Raw genomic sequence first — 25,456 nt, 5'->3', positions numbered from 1 at the left:
GGGCTGTTGACTTTCTCACAGTGAAACCCTGTGCTCTATGACTTAAGCTGCCCAGCTTCGCCCAGAACAGGTCTCCACAGATGCAAGGATATGGCTACCAGAATGTTTGGTCACAGCTCTGTCAGTGGCTCACCAAGAACTAGAACTAGTCAAAGAAAGTGACTCCAGATGATAACAAAAGATAAACATCCACATCTTCCACAAGAGGTGACCCGGGTGACCAAAAACCACAAAAATTACTTTTACATTTGCCAGAATATCTTCCTTGTCTTTATCTTCATCCATCCATGCTTAAGCAAGCATTTAAGGTCAGTACTTTTCTCTCATTTTTTGTCTCCCTACAACATATCACTGTCAAAACAAACCACATCTAATATTTATCCTATTGTCTTATCCCCTTCCTGCCCTTGAAAGTGAGCTGTGAAAGGACAGAGATGTCATTCAGTGTGTTTGCTTACTGTTGGTTTTGTGTTACTTATAGCAGTACCCAGCACAAAGTAGGCACTCATTAAATATTTGTTGTTGAAAAATTGTTATCCCTAATTCAGAGATAGAAAATGAGGGTCAGGGGTGGCTGGCTGGCTCAGTGGGTTAAAGCCTCTGCCTTTGGGGTACTGGGATTGAGCCCCACATCAGGCTTTCTGCTCCGTGGGGAGCCTGCTTTCTCCTCTCTCTCTCTCTGCCTGTCTCTTTGCCTACTTGTGATCTCTCTCTGTCAAATAAATAAATAAAATATTAAAAAAAAAAGAAAAGAAAAGAAAATGAGGGTCAGTTAAAAGCAAGACAACTCATTAGACTCAAAACCAGTTTGACAATGTCACGAGCAGAGTTTCCTTGACTACAAAACACCATCTCTCATCTAAAAAAAGGAAGAAAAAGAAATTCTTTTAAAATGGAGTAAAATTGCTTGTTGGGTTGTTTATAAAAATGAATCAACATCTCACAAATGAGGGCAATTCACATGCCTTTTAGATCTAGGGGATGTGACAGAGGTAGAAATCAAGTTTGGTTAAGGAGGGCGGAGACCTGGCAAGACACTGAGGACATGAGAAGTTGGGTGTCCCCCTTCCTCAGTGGCTTCTTGCTCTCCACCGTCTGATCTTTGGTTCATCACCTGGGCAAGCATACAAAATTTTAATTAGTTAAATTAAAAATATAATTTTTTGCCATGGCTTTTAAAACTTTCAATAATGTTTTCCTCTAACACATCAAATCCTTCAGTAATGAAGGTCTCATTCATGGAAGGGGCCATAGAGAGGGAGAGACCCCAGTCTGAGGGAGGACGATGGTGAGGTATTATGGAAGCTCCTGCGGAATAAGCATTTGTTTTCTGAGGTGGTCTCAATCTTTCCCAACAATGGTGGTTCTAGAGAGTGCCATGTCTTTCCATTTGGCAAATATCTAATGAATTGTACCCCAGAGTTCTTGCTTTCCTGTGAGAGTATTATAATTACTATTTATCCTAACTAAATGACAGATATCCCATTTTAGTGTATTATGAAGAAATCTGAGCCCTACTTATTCACGTTGTTTTTTGGAAAGAAACTAGGTTCAGTAAAGTTGTTCTGACCCATTATTGAGGATAAAAATACATTTTCATAAAAACGACCAATCTTTCTTTTGAACCTCTCTTTTTCCTAATCTTTGAAACTATAGCATGTGCTTTGCATAGATATACTTTCCAGATTTCCCCTCTTTTGATATTATCAGTCTTCGATGTCAGAAGTCTAATAGCAAAAATGTTGAAGTTTATTTAAAATACAGGTTTTTAAATAATGAACAGAACACATGAGGAGATCACCTAGAAACGATTTCTTTAATTTGTTTGGACAACGAATAATTTAGCTCTCTCTTGGAAATGCACTTAGGAAAATAATAAATGAAATTTGATTATTAAATTTACCCACGCATTCGTTCTGGCGTATACATTTACATATTAATTGAATCCCTGGCAAAAATATGTAATCAAATTGGGGACTTAAATAATATCAACATTTACATTCTTCTCGTAGGCTCTTGGAGTGCATTATTCCTAAGAAAAATGAGAACTGCTTAGTCTCCTTCCTGGCCTGATGAATCATGTAAGGCTGGATCGGTTACTGAGAGCAGGCTCTCTTTAGATGCTACGAACAATATTTGTTTGATAGTGTCTATAAAAGGGACCAAGAGTAAGCACTTGCCACAGCCCAGGCCAGCAGGGTCCCCTCGCAGCCCCCGGGGAAAGTGCTCAGGAGCGAAGGGTGTCAAATGCTGACAGACGGGGGTAAATGGAAGAGCTTCATAGATTCCTCACGTTCTCTTGTTCCTGCTGCAACTGGCACGCGTCCAGGCCTCGCCAGCAAAGACCACAGAAAGCAGCAGCTGGTAAGCCACATTAGCAAATAAGGCCTCAGGGCTCCCCATGTTCCAGGCTCTGTTCACCAACTGCTATTCACTCAAACAGCTGGATCAGAGCGGAGAGAGCCAAGACGTCGTTAGGGTTTTATGTGTACAACTGTTTTGATATGGATTGTCTGCTAGAGGCAGAGATAATGATAGCTTTCAAGGCTCGTGTGTTGGACTGGGAAGTGACGCTGACATTTTGAAAGGGGAAAACAGACTTTGGAAGGATCGGGAAACACACAGTTTTAAACACTGAGACGCGGGCCTTCGTTTGTTCTGGTGCCGTTTGAGTGTGCCATTTGAGCACCATTTTGTCACTCACACAACTGATGTTGTGGCCAGTGTTTCGTTTTGGGGGTTTCAGTATTCGAGTTATGCCAAAATGTTACTTATTTTTAAAATAATCCTCAGTGAGCTACCTGGGTTGCTTTTTTTTTTTTTTCCTTTTCAAAGAAAAGCCAAGAAGAAGAAAATGCAAACACATGCAGATAGTATACTTGAGGATTCTCACTCGAGTTTTGTTCTCACCTTGGAACTCTTCACGCTGTAGGTAATTGGGCAGGGAGAGGAAGGAACATCTCAAGCCCTGGATTACATGGCAGGTCACGAGGGAGAATACATGATATCTGCTTTGGTTTCTTAACTGATTTTTTAAAAATATTTTATTTATTTATTTGATGGAGAGAGGGAGATCACAAGTAGGCAGAGCAATAGGCAGAGAGAGGAGGAGGAAGCAGGCTCCCTGCTGAGCAGAGAGCCCGATGTGGGGCTTCATGTGGGCCTCAATCCCAGGACCCTGATCATGACCTGAGCCAAAGGCAGAGGCTTTCACCCACTGAACCACCCAGGAGCCCCAGTTTCTTAATTGATTTTAATCGAGCTTGTTCTTTCCATGAATGGAAAGAGGTTTTGAAGGAATGCAATGGAAATCTTCACTTCATCATCATAATCTTCCTCCATGACTTTCACTGACATTTTTTAGCTCCTATGATTACTAAACAATATCAGGAAAAAGACCTGATGTTTAAAAAAAAGCAAAATCTAGCACCCATTTTCGACAGAGTCAGTTTCTCCAGTGAAATGACGTTTATTAAGTAAGAGCCAACAACACAACACCAAGGACTTTTAGCCAAGAAAAAAAGAAGTTCATTGGGTTTGAAATAAACAAAACAAGAAATAAACACATTCAAAAGTAACTTTGAGACCCAAGTCTCAAAGAATCAGGCAAATGTAGTCCCAAGAATCAGGTAATTGTAGCACCCAAAAGATCAAGGATTTACAAGCCTGTTTACGGGAATCTTCATCATACCTGCCTAAACATCCCTTCATAGTAACTCAAGAAATCTATGTTAAGTATTGATGATATGCCATGATTGGTGTTAGATACTAGGGCTACCCTGGCAAACAAAAGAGATTCTATCCTGGCCTTTTTGAATTTATATTCTGTTAGGGTATATCAGTCAAGATTGGGTTTAACTGGGGTGTCTTGGTGTCTTGGTGGCTCAGCTGGTTAGTCAACTGCCTTCGCCTCAGATGTGGGATCGAGTCCCACATCAGGCTCCCAGCTCCATGGGGAGTCAGCTTCTCCCTCTGACCTTTTCCCCTCTCATGCCCTCACTCTCTCTCTCTCTCTCAAATAAATAAATAAAATCTTAAAAAGAAAAAAAAAAAAGATTGGGTTTACCTACATATAAAAGCATACCCAAAATGACAGTAACTCTAAAAAAGATAGACATTTTCTTTTCATGTTAAGCACTCCCACAATAAGTAGATTCCCAGGGTCTGGAAGCTTCATAATAATCATACACTCAAGCACCTTTTTCCTTGTGCCTTCAGTGTCCTAAAGGTAATGCTTCTGGGCTCAAGGCATTTCCCCCTCACCCTAGCTCTAGTGATCACACCCACATATTTGCCAACAGGAAAGAACAATGGACAGTGAGCGTTTCCCTTTAAGGGGATTTCTTGGAAGCACCACACAACACTTTCACTTACATTTGAGTAGACAAAACATGGTCATGTGGCCTATATGGAGCTGCAGAGGAAGCTAGGAAACACTCTACGGTAGCTAGCCTCTTGGCTAGCCAGCTAAATACTGGAAGCCTGTCTCTCAAGACAAAAGTATAGATTGTCAGAGGGTACAGCCTGAGGTTTCTGCCACAAGGGAGACAGACATTATTCAAATTTTCTTTTCATCTTGTGATTAATGTTAGATGAAGTTTCACTGGAGAAAAGAAAACTCATCATACTGGTTAGTGGGTTTATACTGGTAGTATTCATTTCTTCACTTATATACTGATTCAGTAAATATGTTTTTGAATACTTGGAATGCCTATTTAATTAAAAGAAATCTGAAGAGGGATTGAAAAATGCATTAGTCATTTAATGAAGATTACTGTCTAGAAGGTATAGACATATTAGACTAAGAAATTTACAAGTGGTGGCCATAAATTAAGTACAGACAAAATGCTTGGGCAGTTCAGAGTAAGAAGATTCTGGAGGCTTTGTAGATGATGTAACGTTTGAACTTGACTTTAAAATACGTTTAGGGTTTAGATATATGAATATGGTAATAGCATTATGGAATTGTGAAAAGAGTACAAATATGTAGAGCATATTTCATTTTAACTTTGATCTTTGTTGGTGGAGAGATCTGAGATCAGTTAAGCTCTTCCATCCTCAACGAACTTGTACAAAACAGCCCTTTCTATAGGGTTGCCTCAAAGGGGAATAATAAGTCTCAATAGATAAAAGTACTGAACAAACCACAAATTCCTGAGCAAAGTTTTTTTTTTTTTTTATAACTCCTCTTAAAATTTTTCTGACAGCAAATGCTGAAAGAGCAACATGGCCAAAGACACTTTTTCAAAGGAAGGAGACATAGGCAAAGAGTAGCAGTTAAGTGGTTTTGGTTGAACAATAAAGGTATGAAGGACAGTCCTAGGGAACAAGGATTATCTGGAAACTTCCATGGCATGCTGAAGCGTTTGGATTTAATTTGGTAGGGAGATATCACTGGGAAGCTTTTGAGCCTGTGGCTTATGAAGATTAATTCTGCAGTACTCTTGAGGGTGAATGTGAAGAGATTCTTTATAGTTAAGTAGCCATTGCATGTGAAGAGGTAATGAAGGCTTGAAATACGTGAATGAGTGTGGAGATGAAAATAAGGTCAATGGAAGTGTTTTTTCGGAGTAGATTCAGTGGAACTCACAAGGGTTTGGTAGGAAAGGGAAGAATTAAAAATTACTAGAACATTTTTAGTAGAGGTGACAGGGAGGATAAAGGTATCATCAACAGAAATTGGACAAAACAGGTTTGAGAAAGGAAACTTTGAGGTAGAAGAAAGATGACTCAAGCAGAACTTGAGGAAATAATTTAAGGGTGGAAATTTGTAGGAAGAAGAGAAGTCAATGAAGAACTTGAGAAGAATCAAAGAGAAGAGCAGTTGTTATTAAGCACGCCTTAAAAGAATTATTCACAATAAGTTAAAAATTCTGGAATTTAACAGGAAATAATACTTTGGGAGTTGAAGTTTTGTATTTGGCATTAAGACTGAAGTCAGTCAGTACCTTTCTAGAAGGAAACCGGTAATCAAAACATTTGCTTACCTTCATGAGCTAACTAATTAATCTTACTTTTCAGTAATGAAACTCCATCCAGTTTAGTTTTCCCCACATTACACATTAGGCAGTGCTTAATACTGAACCAACTTCTTTGAAAGCAAAGTAAAATGGAAGCAATTCTAATTTGGAGATGGGCGTTAATATCTGACATTTCTAAGTGTATCCAAGAGCTGAAGCGATGACTGTGCTCTCCAATTTGGGTTTGTCAACTCCACACAGGAAGATTATTCTTTAATTGAGTGTTGAAACTGATGTCTGCCTCGCCTAGTATCATGGTGATATGATATTTTTGAACTAACCATCAGTTTGTTGAGAAAGAGGTACCCTGTTGAGTACTTCATTGTCCTTACCCTAACTGATTCTTTATACCACTTCGGTGATGCCCACTCTCTTCTACCAGTAAAACAAACGTAAGAATACAAATTTTAGTACTCAGAGCACTAATTAACATGAAAAGAACAAGTAAGAAGATAACAAAATGGTGGAGGAACTAGGTGCTATAAAATGTTATTATAGACTTTGAAGACCATTGGTTGTAGTCCTACATCTGAAAATTCTGTGTGTAAGTCAATTTTAAAATCATTGTCAGCAAAATCATGTGAAAACCACAATATGTCTGAAAGAGTGAGAAGCAATGGGCTTTAAACAGATAGGTTATAAACTATCATGCTTTGTAACAGGATTTATATAAAGGAGAAATAAAATTATCCATTAGGGGGGCAACTGGGTGGTTCAGTCAGTTAAGCATCTGCCTTCAGCTGAGGTCACGATTCAGGGTTTCTGGGATCGAGCCCTGAGTTGGGCTCCCTGCTCAGCAGGAAGTCTGCTTCTCCTTCTGCCCCTCCCCCCAAAAAAGAAATAAATAGAAGTTGTCAATTAATTAAATACTTTTGGAAAGATCATCTAGTTAAGGCAGGATTTTGCTAGTTTACACTTTAAATTGACAGGGTTATAAAAATGTGTCCTCCTCTGTAGGAGTTTTTGAACATGTACATGAGTGGTCTGTTTGGTGCCGGGTTGGGAGAGGGAAAGGCCCTATAAAGTGCCCATTACGAACATCCATGATTCTGTGCCCACAATAGGAGATCTGTTGCACATGCTGAGAGTCTAAGGAAAAACACAACAAGACTTCAGGACATTAGAAAGTAGTGCATCTTCTGTGCACTTTGAAAATTTCGCCCTGATTTTTATGATACCCTCTGTCAATGGCACAACTTTCCAGGTATCTGTTGAAGCTAGTATTATTTCATAAGATCACATTATAGAAATTACATGAACACCCGAGAGGGGGTGGGGGACTGTTTTAGTCAGTGCGAGTAGAAACCACGTGAACAGATTACCTAAAAATCAGTTTGGGTGGACAACATTTGATAAGGTGGTTTTGATAATCTTTAACTATGAATCTGTCCACAGGATGTGTAAAATGTCAAATCAGCTGCTAATATAGTAGGAAGCATCAAAGCGTGGAATTGAGAAATGTAGATTTCAACTCCCACTCTGTGGTTTGGGAAAGTCGTTTAACCTCTCCAGGCTTTATTCATTCACTCATTCATTCATAATTATTTCTATATTTCTCCAACAGACAAACAACAGGCTTGTGCTTGCCCCTAGGGTTCCTCTTCTAGAGACTGAGAAGGGATCCCTAAACTCCCTTGCAGCTCTATTTTGTATCAGTGAACAGTAATAACTGCTTGATGAGGGATTTCATAGCCAAGAGAACTACTTTTGGAGGATTTGAGGTATACAGTTTGAATTATGGGGGGAAATGTTGATTTGCATCAGGACAGCAGCAGGAACAAAACCATGGGGTTAGCCTAAGCCTTCACCAAGAAGAGTTAGTCTAGGATGATGCATAGAACAAAGTCAGAGGATGAAGAGGGAGTAAGAGCTAGACAGGTCTAAAGGATGATACTGACCAATCAGACCTCATGGTGGAAACAGTAAACCAGACACAGAGAACACAGGCAGACATCTCCTTCATTCCACCTTCAGTTTCAGATAGATCTAACCAGGTTGGTAAAATGACTAGGCAGCATTGGTAGAAAAGGATTTTATTACCAAAAGAAAAAAGAGCCTATGACTAAGTAACTTAATTGACCTTTATAGTATTTGTATGTCGTGGGAACATTTGCAGACAAGCAGTTATGGGGCATTCTGACACCATGTGGGGTTTTTTTCCATTGAAACAGAGAAAGATAACATTATTAAATTTTTTTCAGTTCTGGAACAGAACTAACCATACCTCTCTTCACTGCCCTTCTTCCGCCCTCCCAATTTTTTTTTCTTTTTTCTTTCTTGTTCTATAATCCTCTACCTGCATGAACTCCCCAACACCCCTCAGAATGAAAGAAGTAAGCCACTTCTACAAGCACCGCAAAATACTCATTAGTTTAAGTTTGCAAATGCCAGAGAAACATTAAGTGAAATCCACCATACTCCTCTTATACAACACATTTGACCTCTAGATACGTTAAGAGCTTCATCCTCCAATGCTTTTAATTCTAATCCTTGCAGAGACAAAATTCATTGCTTGAATTACAAGAGTGAGTCTCATTAAGGCTAAAAAGCAGTGACCCAGATAGCATAATGGATTAATATGGTGACCTTGCAACTTCGGAGCTTTACTTTCAAATCTGACGGTGCAGTCAAATCATTTCAATAGTCAATTAATCAGTTGGTTAATACCGGCCTGTAGTGTTCTGAATCTGGAAGTCAGTAGGTCATTTTAGCCAATACTAGCCTACATAGAATTAAACTAAGAATCATAATACATTTAACTCACAAAAGCTTTCTTAAGTGATCAGTAAGAAAGAAACAGGGTTTCGTGAATTGCTATAATGCTGTAATCGCTAATAATTATATAATTTTGACACTCTTAATAAGCATCAGTGTTTTGAAACTTATGCCATAAATATCGAATAATGATATATGTTTGTATTCCATTCATAAAGAAAAACTGTAAATAGAATTAGTTGTGTATTGAGTAATGAAATATGATGTTGAATGAATTCTCACTATTCTATTCTTTTAGTAACAGTGCATTTAGAGTGATCTATACCCTTATGATTATTCTATTCTAGGGACATGTTACAGAATTTTCAAAGCCTAAGGAATTAATTTTTTTTTTTACAGAAATATGTTTGTGAAAAACGATTCCTGTTTTTATTTTTGGTAGATGCAAGATATTCGGAATCCAGAAGGAACTCAATATGGCTCCCATCCCCAGATGGCAGCCATGAGACCAAGAGGCCAGCCTGCTGACATCAGGCAGCAGCCAGGAATGATGCAGCACGGCCAGCTGACCACCATCAACCAATCACAGCTAAGTGCTCAGCTTGGCTTGAATATGGGAGGAAGCAGTGTCCCCCACAATTCGCCATCTCCACCTGGAAGCAAGTCCGCAACTCCTTCCCCATCTAGTTCAGTGCATGAAGATGAAGGTGATGATACTGCTAAGGTATGACTAGGTCATTTTGGGGACCTGTAGGAAATGCTTGTTGGGCATATTCTTCAACACCTTCCTTGATCAGCGAGAGATGCAAGTTTATAACATCCAAATGAGAAACATTGGTGGGGGACACACTTTTTTAATGAAGCGTGAGGTTACAGACTGAATAGATTAAATCACTTGTTTTTCCAATTAGATTTTTAAATCCCTAGTAAATCCTTTAAATATAGATGTATTAAGCATGAAAGTAGATGTCACCCACAAAATGTAGGGTCTGCATAGTGAGTAGGGAGAATAAGTCTCATAGGACTCAACTTCCAAAATTAAGTTTAATTCACCACTCATTCAAAGAAAATCTACTTCAATTTAACAATTTTATTTTAAAAAGGCAACTTCTCAGGGATACAGTGGTGGCTCTGTGTGTGGGTGGGTGCATGTGTGTGTATGTGTGTGTGAGTGTGATAGAGAGAGAGGGAGATGGTCAGATGAAACTCTTGAGATTATCCTCCCCAGCCATTTCAGACTGAACATGGAGAAGGTAAGGACCAGGGATATTCTATGACTCCCTCCCTTAAGCAAAAGCCTCGGTGTTTTCCTTGCTTACTTTTTGTTGACCCCTTGCCAGCATGGCTGGCTGGCTGTCTCTGTGTCACATTAAGTTACCTGTATGGGAAGATGGGCCTTAAGTGTCCTTAGATTGGAAAATTAGCTATAGAAGATTTTAGTTCTTTATAATATCCCAGGCAGCTATTTTAAATCACTGCACAAAAGCCAAGTGGATTTTCCCTCAAAAACACCAAAATAATCTTTTCATTGCCTTGGTTGTCAGTCAAGCATCTTCCAAATTTGTCCCCATGAGAAAGGACTCTTGTGCCCATTTACCATGAGAAACACTCACAGCTACTTGAGTATTTCCTATTCCTCCCCTTTGTTCCTTTAATCTTACTAATGACCTGTCACTTGTGTCAGTCCTTTGTTTTCTTTTGACTTTTGCAAGAATTTTGTTTTGGGGACATTACTCTGTCAACCTGCTACCAAAAGCAGCATGGGGGAATCTGACCTATATGATTAACTTTTCAATAGCGCCACTACTTTTTTTTTTTTTTTTTAAGATACAGATAAATAGTGACTCAGATTTCTTGAGCCTGATGACAAAGACAAGGCTGCTGCATTGACTGTATTTTATTATTTTCAGTATTCTTAATGCTCTGGCATTTGAGACCTTGATCCTAAAAAAACTACGCCTTCCAGCGCTAGCTAATTCCAAGAGAGAGAATATGACTCCCCTGTGATCTCACTTTTGATAAACCAACCAGTCCAGAGCCCATACCCTGTCATCTCCTTCGTCAAACTCAGAACAAGCCAATATTTTCTCATTGCCCTAAGTCACCCCAGGACCCGGTACCAGACAACTGGGAACCACCTCTGTAGCCCATGGTCCACTGAAATTGTTCAAAGTGTAGCCAATCCTTAACTTATGCAGCATACCTACCCTGCGTTTCGTATTCCTTCCCACCAAAAAATCCAATAAAGGATCTGGGGTTGCTTTCATGCTCTGCCCTCTCTCTGTGTGTGCCTCCTAAGCCATCCTGAATGCTAGGCTATGCCTTCCATTTCTAGGTATATAAGTAATATATAATAATAAGTAATATAAACTTCCTTCCTGACAGTCATTTCTTTATTGCTATCTTAATCACCCCTGATTAGAACAAATCCTGGCTACCTTTTAGAAGAGCTCCTCAACCTCATCGACCCTGCTGGTCCTCTCCGCCTTTGCAAGCTCTTCCCTGTTGGTCAGTGACCCATGAAGTAAGGCAAAAGGCAGGAGAATAATTGATATTATATATATAATTTATTGGGCTAGTGACAGCCTGACCTTTAGCTGATCATTTGGAGGGTAAGATAATCTTCTTAAGAAAATGTGTATTATTCTAAATGGAATCTAACAGTCGATGAGTACCAGAACCTAAATGTGAACACCAAGAATTTGTTTGTGACCAGTGATTTTGATACTGGGTTATGTATGGATAACTCAGGTTAATGTCCCAAACATAAATTGTATGTACCCTACTGCAAGGGAAAAAATTCATGTTCTGCCTACATTAAAGATCAATTTGTGCATCTGGATTATATCTTTATCAGCATTCATTGCTGACATTTCAGGAAATTAATGCAAAATTAACATCTTCTGACAGTAAATTCTGTGCAAGATTGTCTTACTTAGAATAACATTTTCCACACTCTTCAACTTATTTGACGAGAAGACTGAGTAGAAACCAGAAATTCACATGATTAACATTCACAGATTCTGCCATTTCCTCTTGCCTCATAAGGTCCATATCTTGTAATTTTGCTGAAGCATGAATTTGTATGTTAGAAAGTTCCAGGCTGGTGTGAAACTTTGCTGCTGTGTATCCCATCCAATCACTCAACATCCACATCGTAAAATAATTTATAGCTCATTATTAATGACTATGCAAGCACTGTAGAGTAGAACTTATATTCTGTAGTGTTATATTCTTGAATTGGCTATGTGTGAAGGCTAAGGGATGGATTTCTCAAGAATGCCCTCATTAAAATAGCTTTTTGTCTATATAGACATTCTCAAGTTCAAGTTCATATTTAGTGTAAGTGTATTTTCCATCTCCAGAAAATCTACCTTCCCACTCCAGCTCTGCACACTGTTCTTCACCTTCTCTCCACGCCAAAACTGGATTATCCATTTATTCAACTTATATTTATTAAATGGCAACAAAAAAAAAACAAAAAACAAAACAAAACAAACAAACAAACAAAACCAACCACCTTGATGAAAATGCCCAAGCATTCTTCATCACAGTAAAAGATTAAGCTGGAATTTTCCCTTTTATATGTGAGCAAGATTTATGTGGAATGTTGTACTACCACAGCTCCACTTTAATGTGAAAGAGCATTAAGTCAAAAAGATCGCTTAAATCATTTCTAACAAGAGAACCAAAAAAGAATATTTGGTCTCATACCAGGGGGAAAAGAAAAAAAAAAAAAGCTTTTAAAACTTCTCTCTTCACACTTTGAGCTCTTGTAAGCAATTACGTATTAAATGCAGTTTATCTAATTGAACAATTAAAAGAAGTAAGTTTGTTTTGACAGGGAGAAATAGTGTAAATACATCAGTAAAATAAATTATCACCTTATAAACGCTTTCCATGGTTCTCATTGCTACAGAGCTGTGTTGACAGCCTAAAGTCATAAACTAGACATACAGTAAAACATCAAAGAAATATAAACTTGGGTAGCTTGTGGTTCTAAGCCTGTAATCCAGGACTTGTAATACAACAGACACTGTAAGACACTCAAAGTATTTGGCATTAGAAGTATATTTTCAGCACAGTGTTCCCTTTCGGGAAATGACAGGCTAAGAATCAGAGTGTATCGTTTTCCTTCCTTTTACTCTCAATTTTTCTGTTTCAAGTATCCTTAAGTTTTATATAGGTCCCCTGTAAATGGCATATAGTCAGACAATCTTTACTTTTAAATGAAACTGGCTTTATTTATATTCATCTAATTACTAAAATATTTCGGTTTATTTCTCCAGTTAAGTCTGTTTCTTTTTATTTGTCCCACATGTTCTCTGTTTCTTTTTCTCTTTACTTTCTCTTTTTTTTACCTTCTTTAAGATTGTTCTTGTTTTTCTCATTCTATAATTTTCAATGGTAATCTTGGAAATTTTATCCTTTCTCCTTATTTTAGTAGCTACCTCTGATGCACAAATGTGAAAAATTCTAATATTGATCGATATCTTCACTCTTCTTAAACTATTTAATTCCCAACACCTCTCTTCCAATTTGTACTGGAATAATTATTATTGTCATTTTAATCATAATTTAATTAAATGATGTAATTATTTACATCTCTCTCTCTCTCTGCCTGTAGAGGCAGGCAGAGAGAGAGAGAGAGGAGGAAGCAGGCTCTCCGCGGAGCAGACAGCCTGATGCGGGGCTCCATCCCAGGACCCTGGGATCATGACCTGAGCCGAAGGCAGAGGCCTTAACCCACTGAGCCACCCAGGTGCCCCCCCCCCTTTTTTTTCCATTCTAGTGTTGTAGGACATGTGGACAGCTTCCAGTCTGCGACTATCTGAGTAATGCTATCATCATTTTTGTACATGTCCTTGGGAGCAGGCCACATAGTTCTGGGGGCATATGAATGAAAAAACCCAAATCATAGGATATTTACACATTGAGCCCTTGTGAAACAGATTTCTAGAATGGCTGTGCCACTATCCGTTTCTACCAGGATTTATCTAGAGCCTTCCTAACGCTCGGTATTTTCATTTTTATTCATTCTCATGGGTAAGGATTGGAATTATGTTTTGTTTTGTAAAAGACTTATTTATTTTCGAGATGGGGGGAAGGGCAGAGGGAGAGGGAGAGAGCATCCTAAGCAGAATCCCTGCTGAGCAAGGATCCTGACTCCAGCTCCATCTCCTAACCCTGAAATCACAACCTGAGCTGAAACCAAGAGTCAGACCCTTAGTGGACATGATTTTGATTATTATTTCCTGGTAGATTTTTTTTTAATATTTAGTATTTTCTTCCATATGACATCATTTTCCCCTATGCCTTTAAATTTTTCTTGCATGAGGATTTATTGGGAACATAATTGCCTTAAAAAGTACTCTTACTGTGTATGGAATCTTAGACTGATACTGATTATCTTGTATCCTAGTGAAGATATTCTATTACTTTATGACATCCTGATTTTCGGTATTTCTTTTGGGAATTCTACTGCCTCACTGTCTTTTCTTTGAAAGTAATCTGCCTTTAATCTCTGAATAGTTTTAAGATCTTCTCTTGTCTTTGGTATCCTGCAGCTTCCTTGCGATGTGTGTGGGTCTTTAAATTTATTGTGAATTTAGGATTTCTTTTCTATATCAGTCACAGGAAATTTTCAGCCATTCCAGTTTTCAGATATTGACTCTACTCCATGTTTGCTCCCTTGTCACCCTGTAATTCTGGTAAGACACGGGCTAGACTTTCTTTCATATTTTCTTGCCCCTTTGTGTTATATTCTGATTGACGTATTTATATCAGTTTTTCACTTCATAATTCTCTTTTCAGCTAGATGTGATCAGAAATTAAAGCTGATCTCGTGCGGTTTTCATTGTAATTATTTTATATTTCTAGTTTTATTTGGCTCCTTCTCAAATCTGTTTGGGTTGCCTTTTGAGTTGCTTGTTCTTTCTCCACGTATCTTATCCTTTTGTTTCTTTGGCAGTTTGCTAATTCCAACACATTAAGTCTTTTTAGGTCTGCTTCTATCATCTGTAGTTGCTGCTGGGGCTTGGTTTTGATGCCATATTCCATTTTGATTTTTGTCTTTTAGCATAAGAGCTGATGCTCTTTAGAACGTTTATGAGGATTCTATCAGATGTGGTCCAAGGGAGAGATTCTTCTAAGGATGATTTGCATTTGCTTCTACCAAGCATCTTGGACCATTACAATCTAGAACCCCTCCTGGCTTGACATTTTTCAGGTCACCCAAGTACTATGTATTCAAGGTATCAATCCTTAACAAATTGCTGGTTTCTGTTGGTGAATTACCACAAAAGATAATTTCCACTTGGGACTCAGTACTTTTCTTGCAGATTCTGAGGGGGTGCTTACAGGGGAAGTCGTTCTATCCCAGCATGGCACTGAGAACCTAATTCTTTTCTGTCCTGACTTTGATAGGAACCCTCCTGTTAAGCACGCTGCTTTTGGTCAGCCATGAGCTATTATCTGCCGTGCCTTTGACTCAATTTTACCAGGCTCAGCAACTATCTTCAAGATGAAAGAAAGCTGCCTTCAGTACTCTGCTTACTCCTTTGAGTTCCTGCTTTCACTTACTTTTTGCTTTTAAGAGTTTCTTACTAATCTGCTAGTTCACCAACACATGTTCTTCACCATGTGGACAGAAAGAAGTGTCGTTTCTGTTTTTGTTTTGTTTTCTCAAAGCAAATAGGATAAGTCACTAGAGAAACAATTAAATAACCTTTTTAAAAAGTGCTTTTTATTTACCACTGTTCTGAAGGCAAGATTCCTGAATAAACTAAAAATGATAAGCAGACAGGTTTCTACAAACACGAAGTGAAATCAAGCAAATGTCAAATCACATTATCTAGCAACTGGACAGCAAATTGGGACTGCAAAGTCTGGGATTTTTCCACGCTGAGCTGTGTTTATTATGCGATTGTTCAACACTTCACATGATATAATAGAATACGTACGATTCTTTTAAAGAATTTCTTAGACCCCAGCCATTGAAAAATACACACTCCTCATTTATCAAAAAGAAGGTATCCCATTGGTTAAGGCTGAGCCTAATGAACTAGTTCCAGGGGAAGATCATAAAATTCAGTCAAACAGCCATTTAGTACCTGATTCTAAATAGTTGTTCCTAAAACCCATCTAGTAATTAAATTATACTAGGAGAAAGTATTTTCAAGGCATATATGTTCTTAGATAATTCATGCCCTGGATAATTGAGCACACTTCATTAATTCATGAATAAAATAAAATAAAGTTAAACATAAGCACCTGGCATTTTAAACATAAGCACCCTTTGCCAGCCTTCTTGTGCATTCTCTCCATCCAGAAGAATAAGAAGTGAACATATTGCCCTACTCAGGCAAATTTGGAAAAGACCAAGTGAATTCAACAAAACTGATAAATACAACTGAGAGTTATATGTGATTGCAATCAACTCTGTCCCTCGCTTTAAAGTAATTTTTCTGGACAGTAGCCTAAAAATCTTAGCCTTACAGAAGGCCACTGAGTATCTTTGCTAAACTCATCCTAGAACAATACTCAGCTATATTTGGCAGAATCAAGGATCCTTAAAAATGAATTTGCTTTATAAACTGTGATACCGATTCATACTAGTGAATCATTTCAAAAGTAAGGCATTTCATAAACGTTTTTTTATAATTGATGTTTTGAGTCACTGAATCTACTGTTATTATTAATGATAATAATAAACCTGATTGCAAAATGAAAGAAGTATTACAGCCTTGCTGATTTCACAGTAACTAGATGATTTACTTTCCATGCTTATTTGAATTTATTCTCATAAGGGGATTTTAGACGGCATAGTGTAGAAAGGAAAGAGAGAATGTATTTAAGTAGAGTGAAAATTTTTCACTTACAGCAACAGCACCATCACAAAAAGTGCTATGATATGCCCTGTTTCTATGGCGAAGTTTTTATAATATTTACTTTATATGATAAGAGTTATAAGTGGAGTTCTGTGTTGTTTGTTCAGCCTATTATGCAGATGGTGCTTGATTAAAATCTATTTTAAACTACAGCGATTACTGCAGCGTCATGTGCATTAAACAGCTCTCCCAGTTCCATTAAAGGCTTTGGGACCACGGCAGTTTATTTTAAATATGCTTATAGACGTTTCTAACTTCTCCAGGGACATTTCAATATCAGTGATTCTCTTTCCTTGAGAGTCTTAACTCCTGTGCTCTGTATTCTTAAGAAGTATTATCCAAGCAATAGCATTACCACACGCTTTTTTAAAGTGAAAAATTATTGTTTTCTTGTGATAAATAAGTTAAATACATCACTATAATTAAGCAATATGACATGACAGGAGTGGATTACCAGAAGCCTAAGGATACCTCTAGGGATTTTAGAAATAAATCGATGTCTCCAAGTCAGTTGCAGAAGGCCGATGCATCTTTGTAAAGCTGATGGGAGAGTAATATTTATTTAAGCATTTGTGTGTGTCTTTATTTATTCATTAGTGTTTTAATTGAATGTGAAATAAATCTGTAGGTGATCAGGATGACAGGCAGGGCCTCAACCTAGCCATGTTCATAGGTGTTAGGATTGTCATACAACTTATATACGTGTGGTCAAAGGTCCTTTGTCTCAGAACTCTGCGCCTTTGCCCAGTGCTGTGGGACACAGCAGGGGACATGTTTGGTGATCTACTGCCTGGGAGACCCCACCCCAAGGCTGGGAGAAAGGAAAGATGAATGGCACCCGGTCCTTACTTTCAAGGCGCTCATCGTCATGGGGAGTTTCTATTTTGGTGTTAGATGGTTTCTTCTCTATTCTAAAGACTATGATGTTGGGATCCAGTTAAACTCTCTAGGCTTAAAACCCTGGTGACTTCAGAAATTTTGCAGTCTGAAAAACGCCAAGTGCACACTGACATACTGTCCAATAGAGTCACCACTAAGCATGCGTGACTGTGTACATTTAAATTTAACTAACTAAAATTGAATAAATAAAAAATGCACTTTATCAGGTGTGGCTCTATAGCCACTATGGCTAATGGCTCCCCTTTCAGACAGCACAGAGAATATTTCCATCTTTCCATAAAATTCTGTGAGACAATGCTGCTCTAGACTCTAGAAGTCAGGGCCTCTTAGAAAGTGAGGATGTAGAATGATAAGCTTTCATCCATCTACGTAGGAATTCAGGATCTTGACAATCCTCAAAATTAAGGTTCAGGGACCTATTACAAATCCATTTAGCTAATTTTTCCACCACAATCATATCCATCATTGTGTACATCCCATATAGCCAGTGGTCAGAAGAGCCAGGTATCGTTTAAAATGCAGTCTATTACTGGGATGTAAGTGCATCCAAATTATAACAACATTTTTTTTCTCCAAGGAAGCTTTGCATATGAGCAATGATCACGTGTTTTTCAAAAGTGCAATGAAACTATCTCTACAGGCCTTACAAGTAGCCAGTTCATTACACAAAATCTAAAATAACAGCTCGGGGCGCCTGAGTGGCTCTGTTGGTTAAGAGCCTGCCTTTCGCTTAGGTCATGATCCCGGGGTCCTGGGATTGAGCCCTGCATCTGGGTCCCTGCTTAGCAGGGAGCCTGTTTCCCCCTCTTTCTCGACCTGCCGCTCTGCCTACTGTGCTCTTTCTCTGTCAAATAAATAAATATTTTAAATAAATAAAATAAAGCAAAATAATAGCTCATTTCTGTACCCACAGAAACACAAGAAAAATGCAAAATAAAAAATAAGACACCCCCCCCACATCAGGAGGTTCAGGTGGTAGACACCCTTGAACTTCACATACCACTGCCCAGCGACTCGGATGCATTAGATGACAAACCATAATAGGGAATTTTCATTCCACTCTATTGCAGCCTAAAAGCAAAGACAATGTACACACCCAATAAGTCTTTATACAAAGAACACAGAGCAATATAATAAATGATTCCTTTCAAAGCACATTGCATTTTCTTAAAAAAATAGACATCTTTCATGCATTGTTTTTGGTTTTGCTCTTTCTTCTCTGTCAGCTGTAGTGAAAGGGCGTTAGTTTAAATCCTAGTTCTGTGCCATACGGACGGTTCTGTAAGTGGTCCGAATAGCATGATCCGAGAATATAGCTGTAGTGACCTCCTTTAATTACTGAGAGAAAGGCAGTGAATCTTGAGACATGAATACTTTGGTATCTCCTTGAGTGGCAGATAACAGAGGTTAGCATGAATATTTAAAAGGAAGGCATATCAGGGCACCTGGGTGGCTCAGTCCGTTAAGCATCTGACTTTGGCTCAGGTCCTGATCCCAGGGTCCTGGGATCAAGCCCCAGGTCAGGCTCCCTGCAGAGCCTTTTCCTTCTCTCCCACTTGCACTCTCTAGCTCTGTCTCTCCAATAAATAAAATCTTTTTAAAAATTAAATAAAAAAAAAAGGAAGGCATATAGATACACTCTTGCTTTGAGGCACAGTGAAGACCAAGCAGATGAAATGCTATGACACTGGCTAGTAGACTGGTGTTGGAGGGGGAAGACTCTCCACCCTCACAGCATAGGGCTCTCAGCTACTCCATCGGGTAGATAGGCGAAGCCCCCAAGTTACACCTCATAATGCATAAATGGCATCTCCTGAGCCTTGAAAATGGGAGGAAGGACTCATGAAGTGCTTGCCTCTACTAAACAAATCATGGGGGTTGAGCAAGACTACATCTGCCTAACCCTATAGGACAGGCCAGGAAAGAGGGAAAGCTTCCAGACAATAAAATGGATCGGTTGCTGAGAATTGTTTGGTGTTTCCAACAGGGTTGCCGTACATTACTTCAACATGATAATTTGTGGTTTTGATAGACTCGATAGAACTTCTTACTGGGTCTCACAGGTCATCCTGCTTCCTTGGGTCATCTGTAGAGAGTAGGGCCATGTTATCAGATGCCAGAGGGCAGTTCTCCTTTCTTTTGCAACACAGCATCACACATTCAGCAGATCTAAAATTTGCACCCTCCCATCCACATAACAATTTAAAAAGGAAAGCAGCATGAAGATCAGTGATCCAAAGACATTTCTGGAAGGCGGAGTTGGGAAATTATTTACAAAATTTGGAGAAATCTTTTAAGAAGTGCATGTACATTGCATCAGGGGATACTTACTTCTGTGATTGACAGTTGATTATTTTCCAAAAAGATGTAATCTGCCATCATAGAGGTTTGGATATGTCAGCTGGCTAATTTCTTAATTGAAATTTAAAATAATTCCAGGTTAAATAATAAATAAAATAAAATATCAAAAAAATTAAATAAAATATCAAGGTAGTATTCCATATGGAGAAGCTTCATCTTCATACACTTTATTCCCTATTTCCAAATATTTCCAATCCTTGATGCAATATGACCTCTAATGTCATATTCCCTCTGTTTTTAATATTATTCATTGTGGACTTTGTTGATTCTTTTCTATTTTTCTTTTTAATAAATATTTTATTCTTATGAATATAGGAACGGTCATATTTACAAAACTTGAATCTTATAAAAAATGCAAAGAAGAAAATCATAAAGACTCAGTGTATAGCCCAGAGACATTACTGTTAACATGTCAAATACTTTCAAAAATATTTTAAAATCTTCTGTTTTCTGTCTTACCACATATTTGCATACTGTCTTAAAGTTCTCAAGGAAATTAGTTTGGTTTAATTTCCTATTACAGAAACCATTTATGCTTTGATTCATTCATTCTTTAAGGTACATTATTATTTTTGATTATAATTTTTATTACTATTATAACAAATGTTAAGCACTTACTATGTGTCAGGAACCATGAGAAGTACTAGTGAACAAAATCACCCGGGTACCTGCCTGCCCTAAAAATGCTTATGCTCTGGGGCAGAAGATCTAACAAATCAATTATTACATAATAAATTACAAGTCTGATATGCGCTACCAAGGAGATACAAGTGAATCACACAAACTTGACTGAGTTTGAGATGCTTTAATAAGACTTGCAAATACAATTGTCAAATAGCAGTTGTTTCAATGCATTCAAAGTTCAGGGGAAAAATGAATTTGACAGTCATCCACCCAAAAAGATAATGGAAACCCTGCATACCTATGAGATCACCTAAGTATAAACTCACAAGAGAAGATGGTCTACAGCAAAAGACATCAGGAAGGCTACAATTGAACGACTGGTGGAGGAGGATGAACAAAGAGATGATTCTGGAAAGAGAGAGGCCAGCGAGGTAGTAGTAAGAGCCAAAGACAGTGATGTCAGGTGCCCTTGGAAGAAAGAGCATTCACAGAGAGAGAAATCAAGTGAGGGGAAGATGGAAAAGTCCATTGAGGTTAGCAAAGGGGCCCTTGGGGATTTATTAGAGCTAAATAGATGGGGAAGGCACCCTGAGGCGAGTTGCAGAGACTGCCTACAGCCTGCAGGGACAGCAACTTGAAGGAGTTTAGTTGTGAAGAGAGGAAAGAAAGAAAGATATGGCTAAGTGTAGCCAATAGGAGCAAAGAGAAAATTCACTTTTTTGTTTGCTTTGTCTCTTAAGTACTTAAGTACCCTAGAGTTGAGGGTGTGTCTGAACCGGGGTCTCTTATTCATAGCATTATGCTTAATTAGTGTAAAGCCTGGGCATCTGGATATTATTTCGAAGTTTCCAGGTGATTCTAACGGGCAACCATATTTGAGAGCCTCAGTTCTAGATCATACTTGTCCACATGTTTAGTTTAGCGCTAACACCAGTTTGCCCAGTAGCAGCTCAGTCCCAACATGCCAGACTTCTCACAGATTCACATGGGGACCAGTGATTTCCCTCACCCCTCAGATCCATCCTGAGAAAGTTATCTTCTAATGTTAATCTCCCTTAGTTTGCCAGGTTCAAAGCATCCTGTCCCTATGGGGGAAGTTTGATCTCCTTGAGTAGACAATTTCAAAATGATATTCTTTTAATTATCTTTCTCACTAAAAACAAAGCCCAAGAATTCATATAGCTTTTCCTCTGTCTCTCCTTGGTTCTTGGAGCATATGTTTTTTTTTTAAGCCATGACTACATGACTTCACAAATTAATATTAAGGTCATTTCTTTCCAATCACTCAGTGGATGTTCTTAAGTTTCCACCAGGTCGTATTTAACACTGGAATATCATTTTAAAGTTTTAAACAACGACAAGTATATACCACCTCAGTAATCACAAAATGGAGCTGAACTGGTTTGCAGAGAAAATGGAGGCCCAGAGAAATTATATCATTTGCCCAAGATGACAGAGATAAAGGATAGTAAAGGAGGGCATGAGTCTAAATCTTCTGGTGGCATAACCACTGGTAATCCATTGCTGACAGTTGCTTTACACAAACTACCCTGTCTAGCGGTTTGCCCGATGAAATACTTATGTTCGTATATATCTTTGCAGAGAGTAAAAAAGCAACAGCAGCAGAAAGTGAAGATGTAGTGATGTAGTACCTCACGTGATCATGTCGGGAAATCACACACATGCGCATTTATGCAGAGAGCAGCATGAAAAGAAGATCCCAACAGACTCAGCACTATCTGCTACTCAAGTAGAGTCACAGAATTATAGAGCTAGAGTGAAATCTTAGCCCAAATCTCCCACTCTATAGAGGTGAAGTGACATCACATATTAATTCGTTAATATCAAAGGTAATATTCAAATGCAGATGTCTTCATTCAGTGTATCTTTTCCCACTTGCATCAGAATAGCCATTAAAAGCACCCAAATATCCACCCTCGAGGACAACGGAGAAAATAGAGTCAATTTTTAAACTGAGTACAAAGCTTTACTAGAAGTGTCTAGAATCTGGAGCCTCATTTCCAGAGATGTGCTTTCCAATATGGGGGCCACTGGGCACTTATAACTATTTAAATTTCAAGCAGTTATAATGAGATAAAACTTTAAATTTTGTTCCTTATTTATTCTAGCCACATTTCCAATGCTCATTGGTCACACGTGACAAGTGGCTACCATTTAGAATAATGCAGATTATAGAACTTTACCCTTGTGGCAGAAAGTTCCACTGGGCATCACAGATCTCCCTAGATTATGCTGGTCACAAAGCCATGAGCACTGCAAGATTTTCCCAACAGCATTCTCTAGGCCTTAAAGACATCAGCAAAAGCCATACAACTTTGTTTTTGGACGTGTCACCCACCATGGTTTGAAAATCATACTTAGGAAGAAGAAGATAAACTCCCCAGAATAAAACACGTTAGATTGTTCACGCAAAAGGGGGAATCTGCTGTTGTCACAGTTAGAATGCTTCTTGTCATTCAGCAGCCCTTGTGAGAAAAGTGAAAAGTTGACAGACAAGGGATAATATTTAGTGGTATAATTATATTATGAAAAACCAATAATCCTATGTTAAAGTTATGTAAATGAGGCTGAAAGAAGGATAAATATGAAAAGTACAGGAAATATGAAGTTAGTTTTGCCTGAAAAACAGCACCGACAAAACCAAGTGCCCCCCGGGAATGTCTGGGTTTGTGTGATGAGTGTGAGTGAGTATGTCTGTGTAAGTCTCGAAGGAGAGCAGTATGATACATTGCCAGATTTTCTCAGTTCCTCCGTAATTCTGATTTGATGTTTATTTCAGATCAACGGTGGAGAGAAGCGTCCTGCCTCTGATATGGGGAAAAAGCCAAAAACCCCCAAAAAGAAGAAGAAGAAGGACCCCAATGAGCCCCAGAAGCCTGTGTCTGCCTACGCGTTATTCTTTCGCGATACTCAGGCTGCCATCAAGGGCCAAAATCCAAATGCTACCTTTGGTGAAGTCTCTAAAATCGTGGCTTCCATGTGGGATGGCTTAGGAGAAGAGCAAAAACAGGTAAGAAAGAATGCATAGTGGAGTGGGAGCCCACGTGCTTTAAGAATACACATGCATTCTTTAAAAAATGGCTTTGGAGGACTTGGGGTGAATTTTTCAGATGCGAGAACTAAGGCTGAGAATGTGTCCATCAGAACCAGACTTCAGGAGACTTTCACATCATTTTATAGTTCTTTATCGCTCCTTCATAAATAGCCTGTTGGTTTCCTTTGTTTCAACGTTTATATACTGTAGTTACTTTTGGAAGGGCTTTGGCATGTCCCAGCCAGGATGACATCATACCTTAATGTTGCCAATGTGATCGTAAAAACTTAAAAAAAAAAAAAAAGAGTACTGAAAGTATTTTGAAAACTGTCCACACCTCTCTTTAGCACTTGCTATTTACCCTTTGGTCATCAAAACCCTCTTTGCTGAAATGAACCTCAGATTTAAGGGGTTCCTACCCTTAGCCATTCCCTGAAGACCACCAGAGTATGTTATTCAAACCCTCATATACCATATTTCTAGGCTACGTTAAATGGGACCAGATGCCTGGTTATTTCCTTCTGGTGTGGATTGCCATGATATTTGAGGACCATGCTTAGGGGAGCCACGTGGAACATCCTGCATCTCAGCCATGGCAGAAAGAGCCCAGAAGGTCTTGAGGTGGATGGGAATCATGGAGAGAGAGCCAAAAGTTCAGTACATAGATGTAGCCCTCAACAAAGATGCAATATTGATCCCGTATTTCTAAACCTAGGACTACATTACCATTGTCGTCATCTGGAATTTTTTGTCCAAAAAAAACCAAGCATCATCATTATGTTACAGTCATTGAAGTGATTATCTAGACACAGCTGTAATTACCGCAGGATACCAAATGGTAGTAATGACCTATTAGTCTCATAGCTGATTCTTTTTTTTTTTTTTTAAGATTTTATTTATTTATTTGACAGAGAGAGAGAGATCACAAGTAGGCCGAGAGTCAGGCAGAGAGAGAGGGGGAAGCAGGCTCTCTGCTCAGCAGGGATGCTGAGGCAGATGCGGGGCTCGATCCCAGGACCCCGAGATCATGACCTGAGCTGAAGGCAGCGGCCTAATCCACTGAGCCACCCAGGTGCCCCTCATAGCTGATTCTTGATAGAGATCTCTACCTTTCTTCATCAGATCCAGGGAAATAGGTAAGAAACAGAAAATCTCAAAGCTATATATATCTAGAAGTACCTATATATCGTGAATATCAATCAACATCTAAATGTATACAGTTTCTTCCTCTTTCAGGAACACTTTCCCATAATTTCTCTCATAATTTCTCTACTAAATATTCATGGATACTTTCATCTAAATTTTGTAGATTATGAAATAGAGCCAGATAGTCAACTTTATTCATGTAGTCATTCAACAAGTGTTTGTTGAGCATTTTCTATGTATCCCAGGCACTGTTGTAGACACTGGAGATCTAGCAGAGAACAAAAACAAACTGCCTCACTCTGTCGAATGGTTTGTCTAAGATTACTTGGGCTCCTACACAGAATTACTATGACTGGAACTTAGCACGCTGCAAGACCAGTTATGATGGAAATGGTAGAACCAGTAGCCAAGGAACATAGAACCCAACCCCCCACCCCAGTTCTCCCCAAGGCTGCTTCTCTGTAAGCCAAAGCTACCTTTGACAGTCTGAATTCTCTACACATTTTCTTACATCCCTTTCAAAAGTGCCAGCCCAGAGAAGATTTCTTAGGAAGGCACAGGGCTACCATGTGGAGCCCCATGTTGCAAGAGTCATCCTCCAGGACAGAAAATACATCACTGAAACATTCTCTGTGCACTCAATGAAAACATTCATCTCCCTAGTAACAGGGAAGTTGACAATGTGTTTTGTGATTCTATTGAAAACCTAATAGAGTTGTTTTGGGATTTTAGAGCTGATTTCTATC

The 25,456-nt window shown here is 38.7% G+C and overlaps 1 protein-coding gene across 2 annotated transcripts in view; it reads left to right on the top strand.

Annotated features, from left to right (window-relative positions):
- TOX (thymocyte selection associated high mobility group box) overlaps positions 1 to 25,456 on the top strand; it is a 302,580-nt gene that overhangs the window by 244,497 nt on the left and 32,627 nt on the right. For both annotated transcript variants that reach the window (XM_059394620.1, XM_059394619.1), the window contains 2 exons: positions 9,178 to 9,459; positions 23,310 to 23,540. In XM_059394620.1, the coding sequence (XP_059250603.1) occupies positions 9,178 to 9,459; positions 23,310 to 23,540 (513 nt within the window). The remainder of the gene's footprint in view (positions 1 to 9,177; positions 9,460 to 23,309; positions 23,541 to 25,456) is intronic.

The sequence above is a fragment of the Mustela nigripes genome, chromosome 3 (assembly GCF_022355385.1).
Source record: "Mustela nigripes isolate SB6536 chromosome 3, MUSNIG.SB6536, whole genome shotgun sequence".
Lineage (NCBI taxonomy): Eukaryota > Metazoa > Chordata > Mammalia > Carnivora > Mustelidae > Mustela > Mustela nigripes.
Note: the sequence above shows the minus strand (reverse complement) of the source record. Positions and strands in the feature narration are given on the sequence as shown.